The 22,915-nt window shown below is 43.5% G+C and overlaps 1 protein-coding gene across 4 annotated transcripts in view; it reads left to right on the top strand.

The window, feature by feature from the left end:
* Positions 1 to 22,915, top strand: part of braf (B-Raf proto-oncogene, serine/threonine kinase) — a 130,504-nt gene that overhangs the window by 28,985 nt on the left and 78,604 nt on the right. For all 4 annotated transcript variants that reach the window (XM_080190608.1, XM_080190605.1, XM_080190609.1 and 1 more), the window contains exon 4: positions 2,554 to 2,657. In XM_080190608.1, coding sequence (XP_080046734.1) covers positions 2,554 to 2,657 — 104 coding nt within the window. The remainder of the gene's footprint in view (positions 1 to 2,553; positions 2,658 to 22,915) is intronic.

The raw sequence follows: 22,915 nt of genomic DNA, 5'->3' as shown, positions 1-22,915 counted from the left end.
GTTTTATGTTCTATGTTCTATTGTCCTACCCAGAAGTCTGTCCTGATAGCTAGTATCTCCATATCAACTGTCATCTTTTTCCTCTGATGTGGTGCTTCAAATTAATTTTTCTGATCATTTTAAACCTTTTGGGTAGACTTCCATGACGTAACTGCTTATTCACCATTTTTCAAGATTCCTGATATCTCCACTCCATAACTCAGGATTCTGGCAATTGGCTGATGTGCATCTTTCCCCAAATATTGCCTTCCCAAAACATTGCATTGGGAAGTATGGCAACCCCAACATTTTCTACTGATTTAATCCTTGGTAGTTGAAATGCTGTCCTCTGAGTCAGGAGTTGTGGGTTCATGCTTTGCTCACAAGGCTTGAGCACAAAATCTAGGCTGACAGTGTAGTTTTGTACTGAAGAGATGCTAGCTACGCTATCGGAGCTGCCATTTTTTTGGATGAGATTTAACCAGTAACCCTGATCAACCATCTCTCCCAGTGCTCTTTGTGTAGCTGCCCATTGGCAGTTTCAATGGAATGTCTTTAATCTATTGAGTGGACTGTGACCCTTGATCCCTTGATGTTACTTGGTCAAACCCTTTTATTGTCCACCCAATGTTACCATCAATATTTGCATTCCAATTAATGGGGCTTGGCTTTAGTGTATTGAAGCAGGAAGGTTACTGTTGGTTAATTGCTGATCTAAGCCCTTTTGTAGAATAATATCCCCAGTCATATAACTTCCAGGGTAAGTTATGGCGTCTTTAGTTAAGATTTCTCTGCAGATTTATTTCGATTTTGTTTTTAGTGCCATTTCCTCCATGTCCACAACACACAGATACATTTTTTTCTGGTCAAAGTGGAAGCAAATTTTGATTTGATTTATTATTGTCACATGTATTAGTATGCAGTGAAAAATATTGTTGCTTGCACTATACAGATAAAGCATACCGTTCAGAGAGAAAGAAACAAGAGAGTGCAGAGTTATAGTCATAGCTAGGGTGTAGAGAAAGATCAACTTAATGTGAGGTAGGTCCATTCAAAAGTTTGATGGCAGCAGGGAAGAAGCTGTTCTTGAGTCGGTTGGTACGTGTGGTACGTGATCTTAGACTTTTGTACCTTTTTCCTGATGGAAGAAGGTGGAAGAGAGAATGTCAGGGGTGAATGGGGTCCTTAATTTTGCTAGCTGCTTTGCCAAGGCAGCAGGAAGTGTAGGCAGAATCAGTGAATGGGAGTGTGGTTTGCATGATGGATTGGGCTACATTCTTGACCTTTTGTAATTTCTTGAGGTCTTGGGCAGAGCAGGGGTCACAAGCTGTGATACAACTGGAAAGGATGCTTTCTAAGGTGCATCTGTAAATATTGGTGAGAGTTGTAGCTGACATGTCAAGTTTCCTTAGTCTTCTGAGAAAGTAGAGGTGTTGGTGGGCTTTCTTAACTATAGTGCTGGCATGGGTGGGACCATGGATTGATGATCTGGACACCTAGAAACTCGAAGATCTCGACCATTTCTGCTTCATCCCTGTTGATATAGACAGGGACATGTTCCCCACTACGCTTCCTAAAGTTGATGACAACCTCCTTCGTTTTGCTGACATTGAGGGAGAGATTATTGTCGTCGCACCGTCTCACCAGATTCTTTATCCAGCTGAAAGCACTGTACCAATCTCCATGTTAGAAGGCTAATAATTATTAGTGTGACTCTTCAGGTGATTGATTTCTGCTAAAGGTTGTGTGTAAGCAAGCCATGCAGTCTGCAGGGTTCCAGCTTGCACTCAATGTTTATTGAATCAGTGGACCTGAGCTGAGTTTTAGTGCGTTTGTTACCTTTGGCTAAGGGAAAATATCATTTTCCGTATATGGGAGCGCACATCAACCCAGGCTGCATTGCCCATTTGTATGTACTGAGGGATATACCCACCCTAGTTGTAACTGGGGTGCATGTCAACTTAACACAGGTCAGGGTGCATGCCTGCTGTACATGGTAGTGGGCAAACCCAAATCCTCTTTGAAAGATTTAATAATGACTGTGTACAGCATGTTGTGTGAATGGGATGGGATCGATCATATGTCTTGAATGAACTCAGCCTCACGTTTTTCTTACGCCACTCTGGTCAGGCTGCGAGTTGGACATGTGGTGAGATTTGTGGTAGGATGTATTTTACAACAAACTAAGTTTAATTACAGAGTCTGCTTGTAAATAATCCACAGGAATGAGGTCTCCAGGTTTGAATGGCAGAAGAATTACCCAATGATTTCCATTTTGCTTGGGAATAGTATCACCAAGTGCAGTCTTGTCTAACACAGCAATGTCAATAGGCATTCTGAAATGACACTGGAGATCTTCCACTTAGGACAGTGTTGTGAGTGGAATAGCAGCCAGTGCCAAACACTGGGTACTTAATATAAAAGCTATTTACTGCAGATGCTGGAATCTGAAATAAAAACAGAAAATTATGGAAAATCTCAGCAGATCTGTGGAGAGCGAACAGAGCTAATGTTTTGAGTCTGGATGATTCTTAGTCAGAACTGGGTACTTACTATCTTTTGCCTTTTTTGTAGGTCCCAGCACGGTGTGGGGTGACTGTGAGAGACAGCCTGAAGAAAGCTCTGATGATGAGGGGACTGACGGCAGACTGCTGTGCAGTCTACAGGACACAGGATGGGTGAGTAGCATACTGAGGAACTTATGGCTGGTGAGAGAACCTGCTGGCTCTGGGCTTGGGCAGAAGAAATCTCTGTTGATGAGTGACCATTGAGAATTTGGAGCTCTGATAGGCTGTAGGCTTCCAGCCCTTACGTGTATGGAGTTATTTTAAATAATTACCATGATATCCAGGTAGAAGATTAATTCTAATCAATTTAGCTCTAGTAAGTGGAATCAGCATTACCTCAGTTAGTAGTTGTCAGGGTCAGTGTTACCACGGTTAACATTGAGTTTAATGTTCCTTCGGTTAGTATCAAGTGAGATTATTTTCTGTCAATTAGCGGTTACTGAAATTAGTGTTCCCTCAGTTAGTAGTTAGTGAGATTATTATTCTCTTAGTCATTAAATTGGTGTTGTGAGGCAGTAGTGCTAACCACTGGACCACCATGCCATCCTTAATCAATCTCACCTTGAATAATAATGAGGTATTAATGATGAGCTTCATTTAATCTCGAGCTGCAGAATATCATTTTCAGTTTTTCACTTTGGGTTTCTTTCATTTCCTGCAAGTGTTGATTCTTGTTGGTCTATTGTCCCTGGTGCCTTGCCCATGACCTTCACCTTTAAATCCAGACAAATTATGTCACCAAGAAGAGCATTATAGCTGGACCTGATCTTGGGTTGAGTCTAACACTGCTACCTGTGCACACAATCTTTCTCAACAAAGGCGAAAGATTAAAAATGTGGTACTAATGGCGTCTTTGTGCTAATGGCACTGATTGCAATTGTAACATATTTTTCCAGCCTGGATATTTCATCGTAGACTGTTAACTGGAGAAGGGACCTTGCAATTCATATAGTAGTTATACATAGCCATTCCACCTGAGACATTTGCTTATTTGACTTGTGTCTGCTGAGATTTTCCAGAAGGTAATGCGGTTTTTGGTCTTCTGCTTTGTGTTCACATTTTATTTTGAGGATATTCTGTTGTAAACTTTAAAGAGCTGCAATCTAGAAGCAAAGTCCGTAGTACAAAGGAAGATCATTCAGCCTATCAAAACTACTCTAACCAGAGACGTAAAGCTCAAATCCTCCCTAACCACCAACTGTTTAAAATAGGGAGGAATGTAAATTAAGGAGCCCCTCTTCTATAAAGTGTCAAGTCATGTGGTAGTTCTTCAATTCCTAATCTTCTTTTTGATCTGATCCTTTTCTGGTGGTCCATCGACACTGTTTCTACTATTGTCTATAGCTGTCTGACACACCTATATGCTTTCATCTCCGATCTTGCGTGAGCACTTTGTGCTTGTACTCTGGTTCTTTGCTTATTATTCAAGTTAAGTAACTCATTTAAATCAACCTTCTGTTTGGAGCGAGTGTGAGTAGTATAAACGCCAGATTAGACAGGAATGGGAATTTTCAATCACTTTGCCATGTCACTGTGATAAAGATAAAGTAACCTTCCATGTCTGCAGCCTTTGACACGCTTATCACTCCTTCTTCCGCTGGCTCTGAGTTAATAACCAGGAAGACCAGCGCCATTGTCTTCAGTCCCTGCCACAAATTCCATTCCTCTTACAATTGTCTGAAGCTGAGCCAAACTGTTTGTAATATTGTCATCCTAACTCCACATTGAGTTTCAAACTACAAACTCATGCTATCATTAAGACTATTCTAACTTCATCAGACTCCACCTCGGCCTCAGCTCATCTTCTGTTGAAACCTTTGTTGACAATTTCGGAGCTCTCCTGGCCAGCTCCCTACATTCTACCGTCTGTAAGCGTGGCCTCCTCTGTTGTCCAGTTCTTATTTGCGCCAAGTCCAGTTCACCCATCGACCATGTTTGCTGAATTATATTCGCCCATGGTTGAGTAATGCCTCAATTTATAAGATTGAAAAATTTAAATCTCTCTATAAGATCTCTCTCTTCCGTACCTATACCATCTCTTTCAAGCACACAACACATCTAGATAGTTGCATTCTGTCTCTTGAACCTCCCTAATTTTATCAACCCATCGTTGGTGCCTTCAGCTGCCAGAGCCCCTGAGCTGGAACTGTCTACCAAAACTGCTCTGCCATTCTACCTCCTCTTCCTCCTTTGTGACCCTCTTTAAAAACTTAAACCTTTAATCAAGCTTTTTGGCCAACTGCCATACTATTTCCTTTATGTATTTGCTTTGTAACTCTCCTGTGAATCATGTTGGGATGTTTTACTGCGTGAAAGGTGGTATATAAACACAGACTTTGTGTTTCTTTGCTTTCTAAAGGTGGTAGACTCCCAGTTTGTATTATTTGAGGAGCAACTTGCACTTCGGTAGAAAGGAAATTAGCTGGGGTGTCTGATAGCTGGCTACTCACCATGAGTATGAATGACCCTCAAAAGAATGTTAATCCATGCAGCCCATTCTAGCAGGTACGAGGCATGTGGAGCAGACAAAATTCACTAGAATTAACATGTATAAATAGCAAGCAAATCATTGTGTGCCAGTAGTGAGGAGCATGCAGAAATCCTGTTAGTTAAGCATGCCTGAAAATGAAGGTGGCTGAGAACCATCTGTTCCCTCAGCTGTTGCAATGAGTCCAGTCCCATCCCATTTGTAGTGATGGTTCGGTGTGAAAGTTATGCTGTGAGACAAACCGGGCTGCTCAATCAAAATTATGTCACTGTCCTTATTCAATTATTGGATCAATAAGACATCACCAGGTGGAAACTTCAGTTGCGCATAGGGGCATTTGGATAGATTTGCATTGTAAGGAGTGCTGGATACTGAGGGACAGATGCAAAGGAAATTTGCCATATGTCAGTCGGCATTTGAAAGGAAAACACTGTGTGGTGAAAGCTGGACTCCATCCGAGGAGGATGCATTTTCTTTCTGATGTTGACTTATTTTCTATATTTCAGCACGTTCTACTTCTCAATCCCTGAAGCAAAACATGGCAATGCCTGACCTGTGAAGTACTCAACTAGTTAGTTCACAGCACATGAGCCCTCACTGCAGCCCATCAGCTCTAGCTGCTGCTTCAGTCAGCTGATTTTCACTGCTATTAAATAAAAGGTCTTGTATTTACGTTGTCAAGTACGACACAGAACTTGAAAATGCTGTGAGAAAGATAGTGATGAACCTCAAGATGGCATGGGCTTGTGGAACGTATGGACATATGCAACAAGATGAAATTTAATGCAGAGAAATTTGAAGTGATGCATTTTGGTAGGAAGACTGAGGAGAAGCAATATAAATTCTTTCTGGTTGTATCACAGCTTGGCATGGCTCTTGCTCTGCCCATGACTGCAAGGAACTACAAACGGTTGTGAATGTAGCCCAATCCATTATGCAAACCAGCCTCCCATCCATTGACTCTGTCTACACTTCCAGTTGTCTTAGTAAAGCAGCCAGTATAATTAAGGGCCCACACACCCTGGACATTCTTTCTTTCAACTCTTCCATCGGGAAAAAGATAGAAAAGTCTGAGGTCAGAGACCAACCGACTCGAGAACAGTTTCTTCCCTACTGCTGACAGACTTTTGAATGGACTTATCTTGCATTAAGTTATCTTTCTCTACACCCTAGCTATGACTGTAACATTACATTCTGCACTCTCTCATTTGCTTCTCTATGATCAGTATATTTTGTCTGCATAGCATGTAAGAAACAGTACTTTTCACTGTCTGTTAATACACGTGACAATAATAAATCAAATCAAAATCAAAGTTTCCTCCCACAGTCCAAAGATGTGAAGGTTAGCTGGATTAGCCGTGGGAAATTGACCCATAGTGTCCAGAGATGTGTAGATTAAGTGGATAAATCATGGGAAATGTGTGGGGATATGGGGAATAGGGTGGGGGAGAGGGTCTCTGTAAGATACTTTGTCGAGAGAGTGGGTGCAGACTTGATGGCCGAATAGCCTCTTCTGCACTGTAGAGAGTTGATATGATTTTAAAAAAAGTAAAATGTAATGGGAATGCAGGAGCAGAGAGACTATGTTTGCAATCTTTGAATGTTGCAGGGTAGGTTGAGTAAGTGGTTAATAAGGTATAATGGGAAATGGTGGTGTGATGGGAATGTCACTGAACTAGTAATCTGGGGACATGGGTTCAAATCCCACCATGACAGCTGGTGGAATTTAAGCTCAGTTAATAAAATCTGAAATTGAAAGCTAATCTTAACAGAAGTGTCCATGAAACTATCAGTGTTGTAAATGTCCTTTAGGGAAGGAAATCTGCCATCCTTATCACATCTGGCGTAGATGTGTGACTCCAGATCCCGCAGCAATGTAGTTGACTCTTAACTGCCCTTTGAAGTGACCTAGTGAGCCACTTGGTTCAAGGGAAATTTTCTTCCAAGCCATTCACCATCTTGACTGGGAAATAATTCAGTGATCCTTCATGGTCACTGATTTAAAATCCTAGAACACCCTTTCTACCAACACAGTGGGTGTACCTACACCACATAGGCTGCAGTGGTTCAAGAAGGCAGCTCACCACCATCTTCTCAAGGGAAACTAGGGATGTGCAAGAGAATGCTCACTTAGCCAGCAGTACCCACATCTTGTGAAAAGGAATTTTAAAAATTAGGGATGTAATAAATTCTGGCCTTGCCAGAAAATGCACATCCTTGGCTTGATAAATAGAGGCACAGAGTACAAAAGCAAGGAGGTTATGTTGAAGTTTTATACTACACTGGTTTGCTTCAGTTCTGGGCACTACACTTTAGAAGGATGTGAAGAGAGGGTGTGCAAAAGATTTTTATGAAAATGGTTCTGGGGTGAGAGTCTTGGTTTGCAGGAGCTAAAATTGTTCTTAGAGAAGAAAAAATTGAGAGATTTGATTGAAGCTTTCAAAATCATTAGGTGTCTAACCAGAATGGATAGGGAGAACTTGTTTCTGTTGCCAGACAGGTTGATAAGCAAAGGACATGATTATAAGATAATTGGCAAAAGAACAGGGATGGCATGGAAAGCTGTTTTATGCAACTTGTGGTAAAGTATCTGGAATGCATGGCCTGAGTGTGCTGGGAAGTGATTCAATCATGACTGTCAGTAGAGAGTTGGGTAATTATCTGAAGAGAAAAAATCTGCATGATCAAGAAAGAGAGTGGAGGACTATCTGAGTGCCCTTTCAAAAAGCTACATGGCATCTTCTGCTTTGCAAACATTTTGATTATCACATGTATTAGTATACAGTGAAAAATATTGTTTCTTGCGTGCTATACCAACAAAGCATACCATTCATAGAGAAGGAAAGGAGAGAGTGCAGAGTGTAGTATTACAGTCATAGCTAGGGTGTAGAGAAAGATCAACTTAATGCAAGATAGGCCCATTCAAAAGTCTGATGGCAGCAGGAAAGAAGCTGTTCTTGAGTTGGTTGGTACATGTACATAGACTTTTGGAAGAAGGTGAAAGACAGTATATCCAGGTGTGTGGGGTCCTTAGTTATGCTGGCTGCTTTTCCGAGGCAGCAGGAAGTGCAGACAGAGTCAATGGATGGGAGACTGGATTGAGTGATGGACTGGGCTTCATTCACAACTTCGTAGTTTCTTGCAATCTTGAACAGAGCAGGGGCCGTACCAATCTGTGATACAACCAGAATGTTTTTTATGATGCATCTGTGAAAGTTGGTTGAGAGTTGTATATATGAAATATTGTATAGTTTCATATGTAAAAGGTCACTTTGAAGAGTTTATGTAGCTAACTACTGAAGCCATGTTGTGCACAGTAGGATCTCTAAACTACCATCTGAGATATCAGTTCATCTTTTTTTGCATATTTCATTGAATTAGGAATGTTGGGACACAGCCAAGAGCAGCAGATGCATGGGAATATCATCAACTCCAAGTCACAAACCATTCTAATTTGGACATCTAATGCCATTCCTTTATAATATCTGGATCAGCATCTCCACTTAACAGCATTATGTGAGTGCCTTTCCTGCACAGTCTGCCATGTTTCAAGAAGGCAGCTTTCTGCCACTTTGCCAAGGCAGTTAAAGATGGATGATATATGTTGGCCTTTGCAGCAATATCCTCAAATGCTTCCAGTTCAAGTGTTTGTTCAGTTGCTTATGCAAAATTATTTTTGAACCTACTTCCACCTTCCTCTGAGAGTGCATTCCAGATCATAACTTGTTACAGGTCTCCTCATCTCACACCTGGTGTTCATAAATCTCTCCCTTCTGGTAACCAACCCTGGAATAGTTTCCCCTTATTTACTCAGTCAAATCCTTTCATGATTTTAAACACCTCTGTCAAATGCCATTTTAACCAGCTCTGCTTTAAGGAGAGCCCCTACTTCTCTAGTCTCCACATGGTTAAAGTCCCACATAACTGATACTACTCTAGTAAATGTCATCTGTGCCCTCACAAATGTGGTGCCAGAAATGGCCACAATACCCCAGCTGGAGCCTAACCACTGATGGTTCAGCATAATAAGGGAGCTTAAGGTGAAGGAACCCTTTGGAGACGATGACCATAATACAATAGACGTCACCCTGCAGTTTGAGAGGAGAGAATTTATTTTTGATATATAATGGATCAGAGAGGCAAGAGTGGACATTGGACCACTGGTGAAGTAGTAATGGGGAACAAAGAAATGGCAGAGGAACTGAATAGATACTTTGCATCAGTCTTCATGGTGGAATACACCAGTAACATACTAAAAATTTAAGAGACCCAAGGAAGTAGATGTGACTATGATAGCCATTACAAAGGAGAAGATGCAAGGTCTGAAGGTGCATAAATCACCTGGACCAAATAGACTACACCCCAGAGTCTGAAGGAGATAGATGAAGGGATTGTGGAGGCATTAGTGGTGATCTTTCAGGACTACTGGAGTCAAGGAGGGTCCCAGAGGATTGGAGAATCGCTATTGTAACATCCTGTTTAAGAAGGGAGGGAGGCAAAAGGGGGAAAATTATAGGATGGTTAGCCTGGCCTTGATTGTTGGTAAGATTTTAGAATCTATTATTAAGGATGAGATTTCAGGATACAGGAAGTGTATGGTAAAATAGGGCACAGTCAGCATGGTTTCATCAAGGGGATGTTATGCCTGATAAATCTGTGAATTCTTTGAGGAGATAACGAATGGGTGGAATTATCTACTTGGATTTCCAGAAGGTCTTTGACAAAGTGCCTCACAGGAAGCTGCTGAATAAGAGCCCATGATGTTGGAGACAAGTTACTAATATGGATAGAAGTTTAGCTGACTGACAGAAGGCATAGAGTGGGGATAAAGTGGTCCTTTTCAGTATGGCAGCCAGTGACTGACAGAGTTCGGTAAGAGTCAGTGTTGAGACCACAACTTTTCGCTTTATACATCATTGATCTGGATGAAGGAACTAAGGACGCTGTGGCTAAGTTTGCAGATGATGCAAAGATAGGTGGAGGGACATGTAGGAGGTGGGAAGGCTGCAGAAAGATTTGGACAGGTTAGGAGAGTGGCGAAGAAGTGACAGATTGAATACAAATTGTGAGGTAAAGCATTTTGATAGAAAGAATAGAGGTGTAGATTATTTTCTAAATGGGAAGAGAATGCAGAAAGGGAAGCGCAAAGGGACTTGGGAGTCCTAGTTCAGGATTCTCCTAAGATAAACTTGCAGGTTGAGTTGGTAGTTAGGAAGGCCAGTGTTAGCATTCATTTCAAGAGGACTATAATACAAAAGCAGGGATGTACTGCTGAGGCTTTATAAGGCTCTGGCCAGACCACATTTTGTGTATTGGGAGTAATTTTGGGCCCCTTATCTAAGAAAGGATGTATTGGCCTTGGAGAGAGTCCAGAAGATGTTCACAAGAATGATTCCAGGAATGAAAAGCTTTATGTACGAAGAGCTTTTGAGCACTAAGTCTGTACTCAGTGGAGTTTTGCATGATGAGGGGGGATCTCATTGAAATTTACAGAATAGTGAAAGGCCTGGATAGAGTGGACTTGGGGAAGATGTTTCCATCAGTAGCAGTAACTAGGATCCAAGGACACAACCTCAGAGTAAAGGGAAGACCCTTTAAAACCACAATGGGGAAGAATTTCTTAAGGCAGAAGGTTATGAATCTGTGGAATTCATTGCCATAGAAGGCTATGGAGGCTGGGTCATTCAGTATATTTGAGACAGAGATAGTTAGGGAGTTAGGGTCTTGATTGGTAAGGGGATCAAAGGTTATGGGGAAAAGACAAGAGACTGCTCCTATATTTCACAGTCTTAAAATCTCCTTGCTTTTGTACTCTTTCCCTCTATAGGTAAAGGTAAGGATATTTATCCTTTTTCAAAAGCTTTCTCAGCTGCTCCTTCGATTTTTCAAATGTATATATACTTGCATCACCATACTATATCCCATGCCCTAACCCCACCGCCCAGGACTCTGCACCCATTTTAAAATTATTTATTTAGTTTATGTTGCTGTACAAAGTTAAAAGTTCACAATGCCCCCTCCCACCCACAATTCATGCTGATCTATTCAGCCCACCCAAGATACAACTCCCATCAAGCAAGCCGATGAGAAAAACCCTCCCACAAAGGACTTCAACACGGACTCCACCTGGACAAATGAATGGGAATCATTGAATATGACAAACAAGTACTTAGTCTCAAACCCAACCCAACCCAATAGTTGCCTAGCTTCAACCTTCCAAGAAAAGAGTGGTCCACCCTCAACAGGTTCAAGCCCAACCATAGCCTTTGCTTGGCCAGTCTTCACAAATGGGACGTTAGTGCAAACCACCTTCGTGCCTGTGGGAAGGAACAAACTATGCAGCATATCATAGAAGAGTGTCCAATCCACAGACTCAGCAGAGGCCTATTTGCACTCAACACAGCAGGACCAGAAGAAACTGCTTGGCTTAGGCACTTTGCATATGCTTCACAAATAAAATAATGTTTCTGTTTTTCACTCTTCCTACTAAAATGCATCACTTCACACTTCTGTGTTAGATTGCTTCTGCCTTGTGTCAGCCAATTACGTTGTGGAGATGCCGGCGTTGGACTGGGGTAAATACAGTAAAAAGTCTCACAGCATCAGGTTAAAGTCCAACAGGTTTATTTGGAAGCAAAAGTCACAAGCTTTCAGACTCTCACTTACCTGACGAAGGAGCAGCACGCCGAAAGCTAGTGGCTTTTGCTACCAAATAAACCTGTTGGACTTTAATCCGATGTTGTGAGACTTCTTACTGTGTCAACCAATTATACCAGTCTGTCTTTCTGTAATTATTTTCCTTACTGTTCACTACATTTCCAAATTCCATTTCCTTGGCAAACTTTTAAATTATGTCTGTAATGCCCAAGGCTATTAATATGTATCAAAAAGAGCCACGTCCCAATACCAACCTGAGGGGAATGCAACTGTATACTAGCCTCCAGCCTGAAAAGTAGTCTTATACTGCTATGGTCTGTTTTCACTCTCTTAGCCAATTTCTTATCCAATTGCCACTGTTCCCTTGAATATCATGGTTTCAATTTTGCTTGAGGAATTATTTTGTACTATATCAAACTCCCTTTGAAAGTTCATGTACATCAATCAAACTATCCCCTCTGTTACTTTGACATAATGTTGTAAAGCAGCTGCTCTAGGTGTACAACCTATTACTCGTTTTGCTGTCTGTTCAGAGATGATGAGAATCCATCTGGAACTCACTGCCTGCGTGGGTGGTGGAAGCAGAGGCGTTGAGTGAATTCAAAAGGAAATTGAGTGGATGCTTGCAGAAATAGTGGGAAAATGAGACTGACTACATTGCTGTACAAAGAGGTGGCATAGGTTTGATGGACTGAATGGCAGCCTCCTGTGTCTGAATGATTCAATGGCTAGTGTATATTTGTGAGACCAGCACTTTGCAAACTCACCTGAAATGAATTGTAGAAGGACCATGTATTTTGCAATTGTGCTTTTGAGCTCATGAGTCTATGACTTGGTCTGAAGCTTCTGGCGGTCATTTGCAAGTTATTGGTATAAAGCAGAGGTGTGAAATCTGAATCCAAATGGTGTTACTGGGACAGGAAGCAACTCTGCTAAACTGTGCTCATTGTAGGTTGCCTGTGTTGTATGTTTTTCACATTAAAGCAAAGTGAGATTACATATGAAACCTTTGTCAGTGGTCAGATGCTTTGTGCATCTTGTTAATCCCACTGCGATACATGGACAGTTGAAATGCCACTGAGAGATTCCCATTACACTTTCCCCTGGGTGGAGCCAGTGCTGCTCGACCTGACCTACTAGGCGTGTGAAGCTGGACCTGCATGTCCTATGATCAGAAGCCAGATAACATTTGCAGATAATTAGATACTGCATCTGTTCAGAGTTTAGCAAGTTTCCTAACTTTACCACGATGCCAATATCTTCTACTAGAGTCAGACTTTTCAGTAGTGATGTCAATGGACTATTAATCTAGGGGCCCAGACTAATTCTCAGGGAACATGGGTTCAAATCCCCACAGCAGCTGATGGAATTTAAATTCAAGCAACAAACATCTGGAATTGAAAGCTGGTCTTAGTTGTTGTCGACCTTCGAAGTGTCTCATGGTTCACTGTTATCCTTTTAGGAAAGGAAACCTGTCATGCTTACCTGGTCTACATGTGGTTAACTCTTAAATGCTCTTTACAAACTGCTACAAAATTAAAAAGAAATGAAACTGAATGGACCACCCAGCATCGACCTTGATATGGATACGGTAACAGCATGTCCAGCCTTATAACTCAGCAAAGTTCTCCGTCTGGGGACTTTTGTTAAAATTAGGAGAGCTGTCCCATAGTAGCCCGATATAATCACGCTCACAGAATCATACCTTAAAGATGATGTGCCAGACACTACCATCACCATCCCTAGGTATGTCCTGCCCAAACACAAGACAGACTGACCGTAGGTGCTATACAGTCAGGAGGAAGTTGGGAATCATAGAACATAGAACACTACAGCACAAACAGGCCCTTCGGCCCACGAGTTGCGCCGATCACATCAACACCTATCTATAACCCCCAATCCCATAAAACCCCATATACTCATCCAGAAGTCTTTTAAAAGACCCCAGCGAGTTCGCCTCCACCACCACTGACGGCAGCCGATTCCATTCACTCACCACCCTCTGAGTGAAAAACTTACCCCTAACATCACTTCTGTACTTTCCTCCCCGCACCTTAAACCTGTGTCCTCTCGTAGCGACCATTTCAACCCTTGGAAATAGCCTCTGAGAATCCACCCTATCTATTCCTCTCAACATTTTATAAACCTCTATCAGGTCGCCTCTCAACCTACGTCTCTCCAGGGAAAAGACACCCAGTTCCCTCAACCTAACTTCATAAGGCATGCCTCCCAACCCAGGCAACATCCTTGTAAATCTCCTCTGTACCCTTTCAATAGCTTCTACGTCTTTCCTATAGTGAGGCGACCAGAACTGCGCACAGTACTCCAAATGAGGCCTGACAAGGGTCTTATAAAGTTGCAGCATTACCTCCCGACTCCTAAACTCAATCCCTCGATTAATGAAGGTCAGTACACCATACGCCTTCTTGACCACATCCTCCACCTGCGAGGCCGATTTAAGAGTCCTGTGGACCTGGACCCCAAGATCCTTCTGCTCCTCAACACTACCAAGACTCCTGCCCTTGATAGTGTACTCGTTCATCCCGTTGGTTCTGCCAAAATGGACGACTACACATTTATCTGCGTTGAAGTCCATCTGCCACTTCTCCACCTAGTCCTGCATCCTATTTATGTCCTGCTGCAACTTTTGACATCCTTCCAGACCATCCACAACACCACCGACCTTCGTGTCATCAGCGAACTTACTTACCCATCCTTCCACTTCCTCATCCAGGTCATTTATGAAAATGACAAACAGCAAGGGTCCTAGAATAGATCCCTGGGGCACTCCACTGGTGACTGACCTCCATTCAGAAAAAGACCCATCCACAACCACTCTCTGCCTTCTGCAGGCAAGCCAGTTCTTGATCCACAAGGCCAAAGGCCCTTGGATCCCATGCCCTCTCACCTTCTCAAGAAGTCTTGCATGGGGGACCTTATCAAACGCCTTGCTGAAGTCCGTGTACACCACGTCCACGGCACTTCCTTCGTCAATGTGTTCAGTCACATTATCGAAGAACTCAACTAGGCTCGTAAGGCACGACCTGCCCTTGACAAATCCATGCTGACTATTCCTGATCAAGTCAAACCTCTCCAAATGGTCGTAAATCTTGTCCCTCAGAAGCCTTTCCATCAGCTTACCAACCACTGAGGTCAGACTCACCGGTTGGTAATTTCGCGGGCTATCTCTGTTCCCTTTCTTGAAAATAGGGACTACATCTGCAATCCTCCAATCTTCCGGAACCTCTCCCGTCTCCATTGACGACGCAAAGATCATCGCCAGGGGCTCTGCAATCTCTTCCCTCGCCTCCCACAGTATCCTGGGGTATATCCCATCTGGTCCCGGTGACTTATCAATCTTGATAGAATTCAAAAGTTCTAACACATCCTCCACCTTAATATCCACAAACTCAATCTTTTCCATCTGCTGCAAATCCGTAGCAAAATCTCCCAGATCAGCTTCCACCGTGAATACTGAGGCAAAGTACTCATTAAGCACCTCTGCCATTTCTTCTGGTTCCACACAGACCTTTCCCCCTTCACCTTTTATAGGTCCTATCCCTTCTATTCTCATCCTTTTACCTTTCACATATTTATAAAAGGCCTTGGGATTCTCCTTAATATTACCCGCCAAGGTCTTCTCATGACCCCTTCTGGCTCTCCTAATTTCCCTTTTAAGCTCCTTTCTACAGTCCTTATACTCCTCAACATCCTTAACCTCTCCTAGTTCCCTGAACCTTTTGTACACCTTCCCTTTCCTCCTGACTAGGTTCAACACAGCCTTCGTGCACCACGGTTCCCGCGACCTACCAAAACCCCCTTGTCTCATCGGAACGTTGTCACGCATAGCTCCAGACAAACATTCCTTGAATATCCGCCACCTTCCTTCGGTACTTTTCCCTAAGAACGTCTCCTTCCAGTTTATTTGTCCAAGTAACTTCCTGACTTCTTCGTATCTCCCCTTACTCCAGACAAACACCTTCCTAGCCTGCCTGATCCTATCTTGTTCCAATGCAATTGTGAAGGAGATAGAATTATGGTCACCATTCCCAAGATGCTCCCCTACCGAGAGATCCATCACCTGCCCTGGTTCATTCGCCAGTACCAGGTCAAGTACAGCCTCTCCCCTCGTAGGCTCATCCACATACTGTGTCAGGAAACCTTCCTGAACACACCTAACAAACTCCTCCCCATCTAAACCCCTTACCCTAGGGATATTCCAGTCGATAATTGGGAAGTTCAAGTCTCCCATCACGACAACTCTGTTGTTAATACATTTCTCCAGAATCTGTTTCCCTATCTGCACTTCAACTTCCCTGTCACTATTGGGTGGCCTATAGAATACACCCAGCAAAGTTTTTGACCCTTTGCTGTTCGTAACTTCCACCCACAGAGACTCTGTAGATAGTCCCTCCACGGCATCCTCTTTCTCTGCAGCCATGACACTGTCCCTGATCAACAGTGCCACTCCACCACCTCTTCTGCCATCCTCCCTGTCCTTCCTGAAGCATCTGAAACCTGGCACCTGAAGTACCCAGTCCTGTCCCTGAGACATCCAAGTCTCTGTAATGGCCACCACATCACAATCCCAAGCAGCAATCCACGCCCTAAGCTCATCTACCTTATTCACTACACTCCTTGCATTAAAATATATACACTTCACCCCCTCAGTCTGGGCATTTCCCTTCTCCACCCCCTGTCTAACCTCCCCCCCCCCATACTGCCTGCGGTCCTCCCCTACCTGGGAGCTAACCTCCTCCGTCCCAGTTTCCCCATCACAATTCCCTCCCACAATCCTCTGCATTAATTGGGGATCACATGAAAACTCGTCTGGGTTACCACCTGTCATCCTCCCTCAGCAGTCAGTCCTCCTCAATGTTAAACACCACTTAGAGGAATCACTGAGGACAACAGGGGAGTTCAGTATGCACCATCAAGACCTGCACGATGACTGGCAGAGCCGACTAGATCCTGAAGGACATTGCTGCAGACTAAGTGTACAGCAGGTGGTGAGAGAACCAAGAAGAGTGAAAAATCTACTTTTTTACCTTGTCTCTCACTTTACCTGTCACAGATGCATTTGTCCGTGATAGCATTGGTAGGAGTAACCTCCATGCAGCGTTTATGGTGATAATACCTTCATATTGAGGATACCCTCCTTTCTGCGTATGGCATTACTGTTGTACTAAATGGGAATGGTTTTGAATAAATCTAGCAGCTCAAATATCTATGAGGCGCTGTGGGCCATCAGCAGTAGAATTGTACTCAATCACAATGTGTAACCTAATGGTCTGGTACCACCAAGCCAGGGGACCATGCCTAGTTCAATGAAGAGTTCAGGAGGGCATGCCAGGAGTAGCGTAAGGAATACCTAAAAATGAAGTTTCAACCTGGTGAAGCTACAACACAGGGCTACTTCCATGATAAACCATGGAAATAGTATGCAATTGGCAAGGTCTAATTTCTAATGTCCAGTCATGAATGGTGGTAGACAGTTAAATAATTAATCTGAGGCGAAGGCTCCACAGTCATCTCCACTCTCAAAGATGAGGGAGCTTATCAGTCCAAAAGACGGCTGAAATATTTGCAATCCTCTTCAGCTTGAGGTGTCATGTGGATGATTTATCTTGGCCTCCTCTTAATGTTCCCTGCATTCTTCATGCTAGCCTTTAGCCAATTCCATTCACTCCGTGTAATATTAAGGAATGGCTGAAGGCACTGGACACTGCAAAGGCAATGGGCCCTGAAAGTTTTCTGACGACAGTACTGAAAACTTACGTTTCAGAACTAGCTGTGCCCCAAGCTAAGTTGTTCCAGTGTAGTTACAATACTAGCATTTACCCAGCAATATGGAAAATTGTTCATGTAGACGACCTGTCAATAAAAAGCAGGACAAATCCAACCCAGCCAATTATCACTTCATCTGTCCACTCTTGATCATTAGCAAAGTAATGGAAGATGTCATCAACATGTTATCAAGTGGCAATTACTCAGCAATAATCTGCTTACTGATATTCAGTTTGGGTTCTGCCAGGATCACTCAGTTCCTGACTTCATTGCAGCCTTACTTCGAACATCGACCAGAGAGCTAAGCTCAGATGAGAGTGACTACCCTTGACATTGAGGCAAGTGTGACATCAACTGACATCAAAAAGTACTGGGAAATCTCAACAGGTGTTGCAGCATCTGTGGAGAGAGAAACTTAATGTTTTGAGTCAAATATGACTTGTTCAAAATCAAAGTCAATAGAAATTGGGGAAATTTTTTTACTGGTTGTAGTCTTGCCTAACACAAAGGAAAATGGGTGTGATTGTTGGAAGTCAGTTACCTCAGGTCCAGGACATTACTGCAGGATTTCTTCAAGGTAGTGTCCAATGCCTAAACACCTTCAGCTGCTTCAACAATGACTTTCCCTCCATCATAAGGTCAGAAGTTGGGATGTTTGCTAATTACTGCACAACGTTCAGTACGATTTGCAACCTCTCAGTTACTGAAGCAGTCCATCTCTATAAGCAGTGAGACCTGGGCAACGCTCAGGCTTGGGCTGACAAGTGACACAACATCAGGCAATGAACATCTCCAACAAAAGGCAATCTCACCCTCTTGGCATTCAATGGCATGATCACCACTGAATCCCCTGCTATCAAAACCGTACGATTACCACTGATCAGAAACTGTTTACGTGTCTGGTCCAGTTCAATGTGACTACAAGAGCAGTTTGGGAATTCAAGGAGTTCAGATATCAGGGAATTCTGTGTGCGTAACTCACCTCCCAACTCCCCAGAGCCTGTCCGTCATCTACAAAGGATAAGTCAGGTGGAATACTTGCCACTTGCCTGGATGAGTGAAGCTTCAAAAACCCTCAAGCTCAACACCATCCAGCACAAAACAGTCTGCTTGATTGATTCCCCATCCACCATGATAAACATCCATTCCCTCCATCACCAACATACAGTGACAGCATTGTATACCATGTACAAGATGCCTTGCAGCAACTTCCCAAGGTTTTTTGACAACACCTTCCAAATCTGTGACCTCAGCCACCAAGAAGGACAATGCTACTACTCTCTAAGCCACATGCCAATTATGACTTGCCTCAATAATCACCATTTCTTCACTGTTTGAAAACCTGAAACTCCTTTCCTAACAGCACTGAGTATACCTACACCACATGGACTGCAATAGTTCAAGAAGGCAGCTCACCACCACTTTCTCAAGGGCAATTGGACTTCCATGCTATATCATACTCTGATTCTAAATGACCACAGCTTTAGTTTCATTGAGGCGGTACCCACTTGAGATCCTGTCACCTTGTAGTTGTGAATGCCGGCGATGGTATCAATCAGGTTGTATGCCTCATCAATCACCAATACCTGTTCCTTTAGTTTGATGCCAGATGCCAGCCTCGTCGAGCTGTGAAGTAGCATCAGGTACGGCATCACCACCAGCTATCAGGAGTAGATAGAACCAAGGAAATTCATCAGAGAGAGAAAGAGAGACAATATTCATTCACTGCACGCTGTAACTAGTTGAGTGCCACAGGGATCGGTGCTTAGACCCAGCTATTCACAATATATATTAATGATTTGGATGAGGGTACAAAATGTAACATCTCAAAGTTTGCAAATGATACCAAGTTGCGTGGGAGGGTGAACTGTGACGAGGAAGCAGAGATCCTTTAGAATGATCTAGATAGGTTGGATGAGTGGGCTAATCAATGGCTGATGCAGTATAATTTGGATGTGAGAGATTATTCACTTTGGAAGCAAAAATAAGAAGGCTACTTGAATGGCTGTAAATTGGGAGAGGGGAGTGTGCAGCAGTACCTGGGTATCCTTGTGCACCAATTACCTGAAGTAAGCATATAGGTACAGCAAGCAGTTAAGAAGACAAATGGCATGTTAGCCTTCATTGCGAGAGGTTTCAAGTACAGGAGCAGGGATGTGTTGTTGCAACTATACAGGGCCTTGGTGAAACCACACCTAGAGTATTGTATGCAGTTTTGGTCTCCTTTTCTGAGGAAAGATAAATTTAGCAGGCTGATTCTGGGGATAGTGGGACTGATGTTCCTCTATTCAAGAAAGGAAATAGGAATGACCCTGGTAATTATAGACCAATTAGTCTTACTTTGGTGGCCAGTAAGTAATGGAAAAGGTCCTGAGGGATAGGATTTATGACCATTTATGACCAGCTTAATCCCAGATAGTCAGCATGGATTCGTGAATGGTAAGTCTTGCCTCACAAATTTGATTGAATTCTTTGAGGGGATATCTAAGTGTTTAGAGGAAGGTAGAGCAGTTGATGCCGTATACATGGATTTTAGTAAGGCGTTTGATAAGGTTCCCCATGGTAGGCTCATGAAGAAAGTAAGGAGGTGTGGGATAGAGGGAAATTTGGCTGATCGGATAAATAACTGGCTATCTCATAGAAGACAAGGTGGTGGTGGATGGAAAATTTTCAGACTGGAGACCAGTTACCAGCGGAGTACCACAGGGATCAGTGCTGGGCCCTCTGCTATTTGTGATTTTTATCAATGACTTGAAGGAGGAGGCAGAAGGGTGAGTCAGTAAATTTGCTGATGATACCAAGATCGGTGGAGTAGTGGATGAGGTGGAGGGCTGTTGTAGGCTGCAAAGAGACATTGATAGGATGCAGAGCTGGACCGAAAAGTGGCAGATGGCGTTTAATCCTGATAAGTGTGAAGTGATTCATTTTGGTAGGACAAATTTGAATGTGGATTACAGGGTCAGTGGCAGGGCTCTGAGGAATGTGGAGGAACGGAGAGATCTTGGAGTTCATTTCACTGTTTCCAGAGGAGCAGTTGGAATGGTGAGCTTGTAGATAAGAGGGATTTTTACCTTGCCTTTTTGGAGTTTTTTTTTCTAAACCGGGAGTGTAAAACTGGAAGTAGGCCCCAGTGAGACCTGGGAGGGTGCCCCCCAGCCCCAAATAAATTTGAACACGGAGGAAACCCGAGACTCTATGCTTCTAGAGTCTCCCACCCTCCCCCTCCTCTAACCTAAAAACAGACTTGGAGTGTGGGCAGGTAAGCTTTCTTCCTTTTTTTTTCTTTCTTTTCACTTATTCTTCAAACCCAAGGGGGTGAGGGAATATCAGGCTCATTGTTCGAAGAGAGCAAGGCAGAGAGGGAGTGATTCATGGCAGGAGTGCTGAGGGTAAGAAAGGGGAAATTATGAGTGTGAGGCCAGTTTGTTCTCAGTGTCGGATGTGGGAGGTCCTGGAGTCTTCTAGCCCCCTGGACGTCCGTATCTGTGCCAGGTACGTCGCGCTGCAGCTCTTAAGGGACCGCGTTAGGGAACTGGAGCTGCAGCTCAATGACCTTCGTCTGGTCAGGGAGAGTGAGGAGATGATAGAGAGGACTTACAGGCAGGTGGTCACTCCGGGGTCACGGGAGGCAGACAAGTGGGTTATGGTTAGGAAGGGGAAAGGTCAGGTACTAGAGAGTACCCCAGTGGCTGTGCCCCTTAACAATAAGTACTCCTGTTTGACTACTGTTTGGCGGCGGCGTGGGTAAAGCCTACTTGGGGAAAGAAACATTGGCCATGCATCCGGCACAATGTCTAGTCCTGTGGCTCAGAAGGGTAAAGAAAGGAGGAGAAAGGCAGTAGTGATAGGGGACTGTATAGTGAGGGGGTTGGACAGGTGATTCAGTGGACGCAGTCAAGAAACTCAGATGGTAGTTTGCCTCCCTGGTGCCAGGATCTGGGATATTTCTGATTGCGTCCAAGATATCCTGAAGTGGGAGGGAGAAGAGCCAGAGGTCATGACACATATTGGTACCAATGACATAGGTAGGAAAAGGGAAGAGGTCCTGAAAGGAGAATACAGGGAGTTGAGAAGAAGGATCGCAAAGGTAGTAATCTCGGGATTGCTGCCTGTGCCATGAGGCAGTGAGAGTAGGGATGGAATAAGGTGGAGGATAAATGCGTGGCTGAGGGATTGGGGCAGGGATTCAGGTTTCTGGATCATTGGGACAAAAAGGATGGGTTGCACTTGAATCGCAGGGGTCCAATATCTGGCGGGGAGGTTTGCTAAGGCTACCAGGGAGAGTTTAAACTCTCCCGTTGTGGGGTGGGAATCAAGTTGAAGTGACTGGGAGAGAGGAGGTTAGCTCACAAATAGAGAAAGCTTGTCGATAGTGTGAAAGAGAGGATAGGCAGGCGATAGAGAAGGGGAGCACTCAGACCGAAGGTTTGAGATGTGTCTGTTTTAACGCAAGGAGTGTTGTGAACAAAGTGGATGAGCTTAGAGCATGGATCACTACTTGGAAATGTGATGTGGTGGTCATTACAGAGACTTGGATGATTCAGGGACAGGACTGGTTACTTCACGTGCCAGGTTTCAGATGTTTGAGAAGGGACAGGGAGGGAGGCAAAAGAGGTGGGGGAGTGGCACTGTTGATCAAAGATAGTGTCACGACTGCAGAAAAGATGGACGCTATGAGGGATTGTCTACAGAGTCTCTGTGGGTGGAGTTTAGGAACAGGAAGGGGCCAATAACTTTACTGGGTGTTTTCTATAGGCTGCCCAATAGCAACAGGGATGTTGAGGAACAGATTGGGAAGCAGATCCTGGAAAGATGTAATAATAACAGAGTTGTCATGATGGGAGATTTTAATTTCCCAAATATCGATTGGAATCTCCCTGGGGTAAGAAGTTTAGATGGAGATGAGTTTGTTAGGTGTGTTCAGGAGGGTTTCTTGACACGTATGTGGATAAAGCTGCAAGAGAGGCTATACTTAATTTGGTATTGGGAAATGAACCTAGTCAGGTGTCAGATCTCTCAGTGGGAGAGCATTTTGGAGATAGAATTATGATCACTATCTCCTTTACAATACCGTTGGAGAGAGATAGGATCTGACAATTTAGAAAAGTGTTTAATCGGAGTAAGGGGAATTATGAGACTAACAGGCGGGAATTATGAGACTATCAGGCAGGAAATTGGAGGCTTAAATTGGCAAGAGGTTTTCTCATGGAAATGTATGGAAGAAATGTGGTAAATTTTCAGGGAATATTTGTCTGGAGTTCTGCATAGCAATGTTGCAGTGAGACAGGGAAGTTATGGTAGGTTACAGGAACCGTGGTGTACAAAGGCTGTAATAAATCTAGTCAAGAAGAAAAGAAAAACTTACAAAAGGTTCAGAGAGCTAGGTAATGTTAGAGATCTAGAGTGTATAGCTAATAGGAAGGATCTTAAGAAGGAA

Source organism: Carcharhinus amblyrhynchos, chromosome 6 (genome assembly GCF_965287045.1).
Source record: "Carcharhinus amblyrhynchos chromosome 6, sCarAmb.v2.hapA, whole genome shotgun sequence".
Taxonomy (NCBI): Eukaryota; Metazoa; Chordata; class Chondrichthyes; order Carcharhiniformes; family Carcharhinidae; genus Carcharhinus; species Carcharhinus amblyrhynchos.
This window is presented reverse-complemented; position numbering and strand designations above follow the sequence as displayed.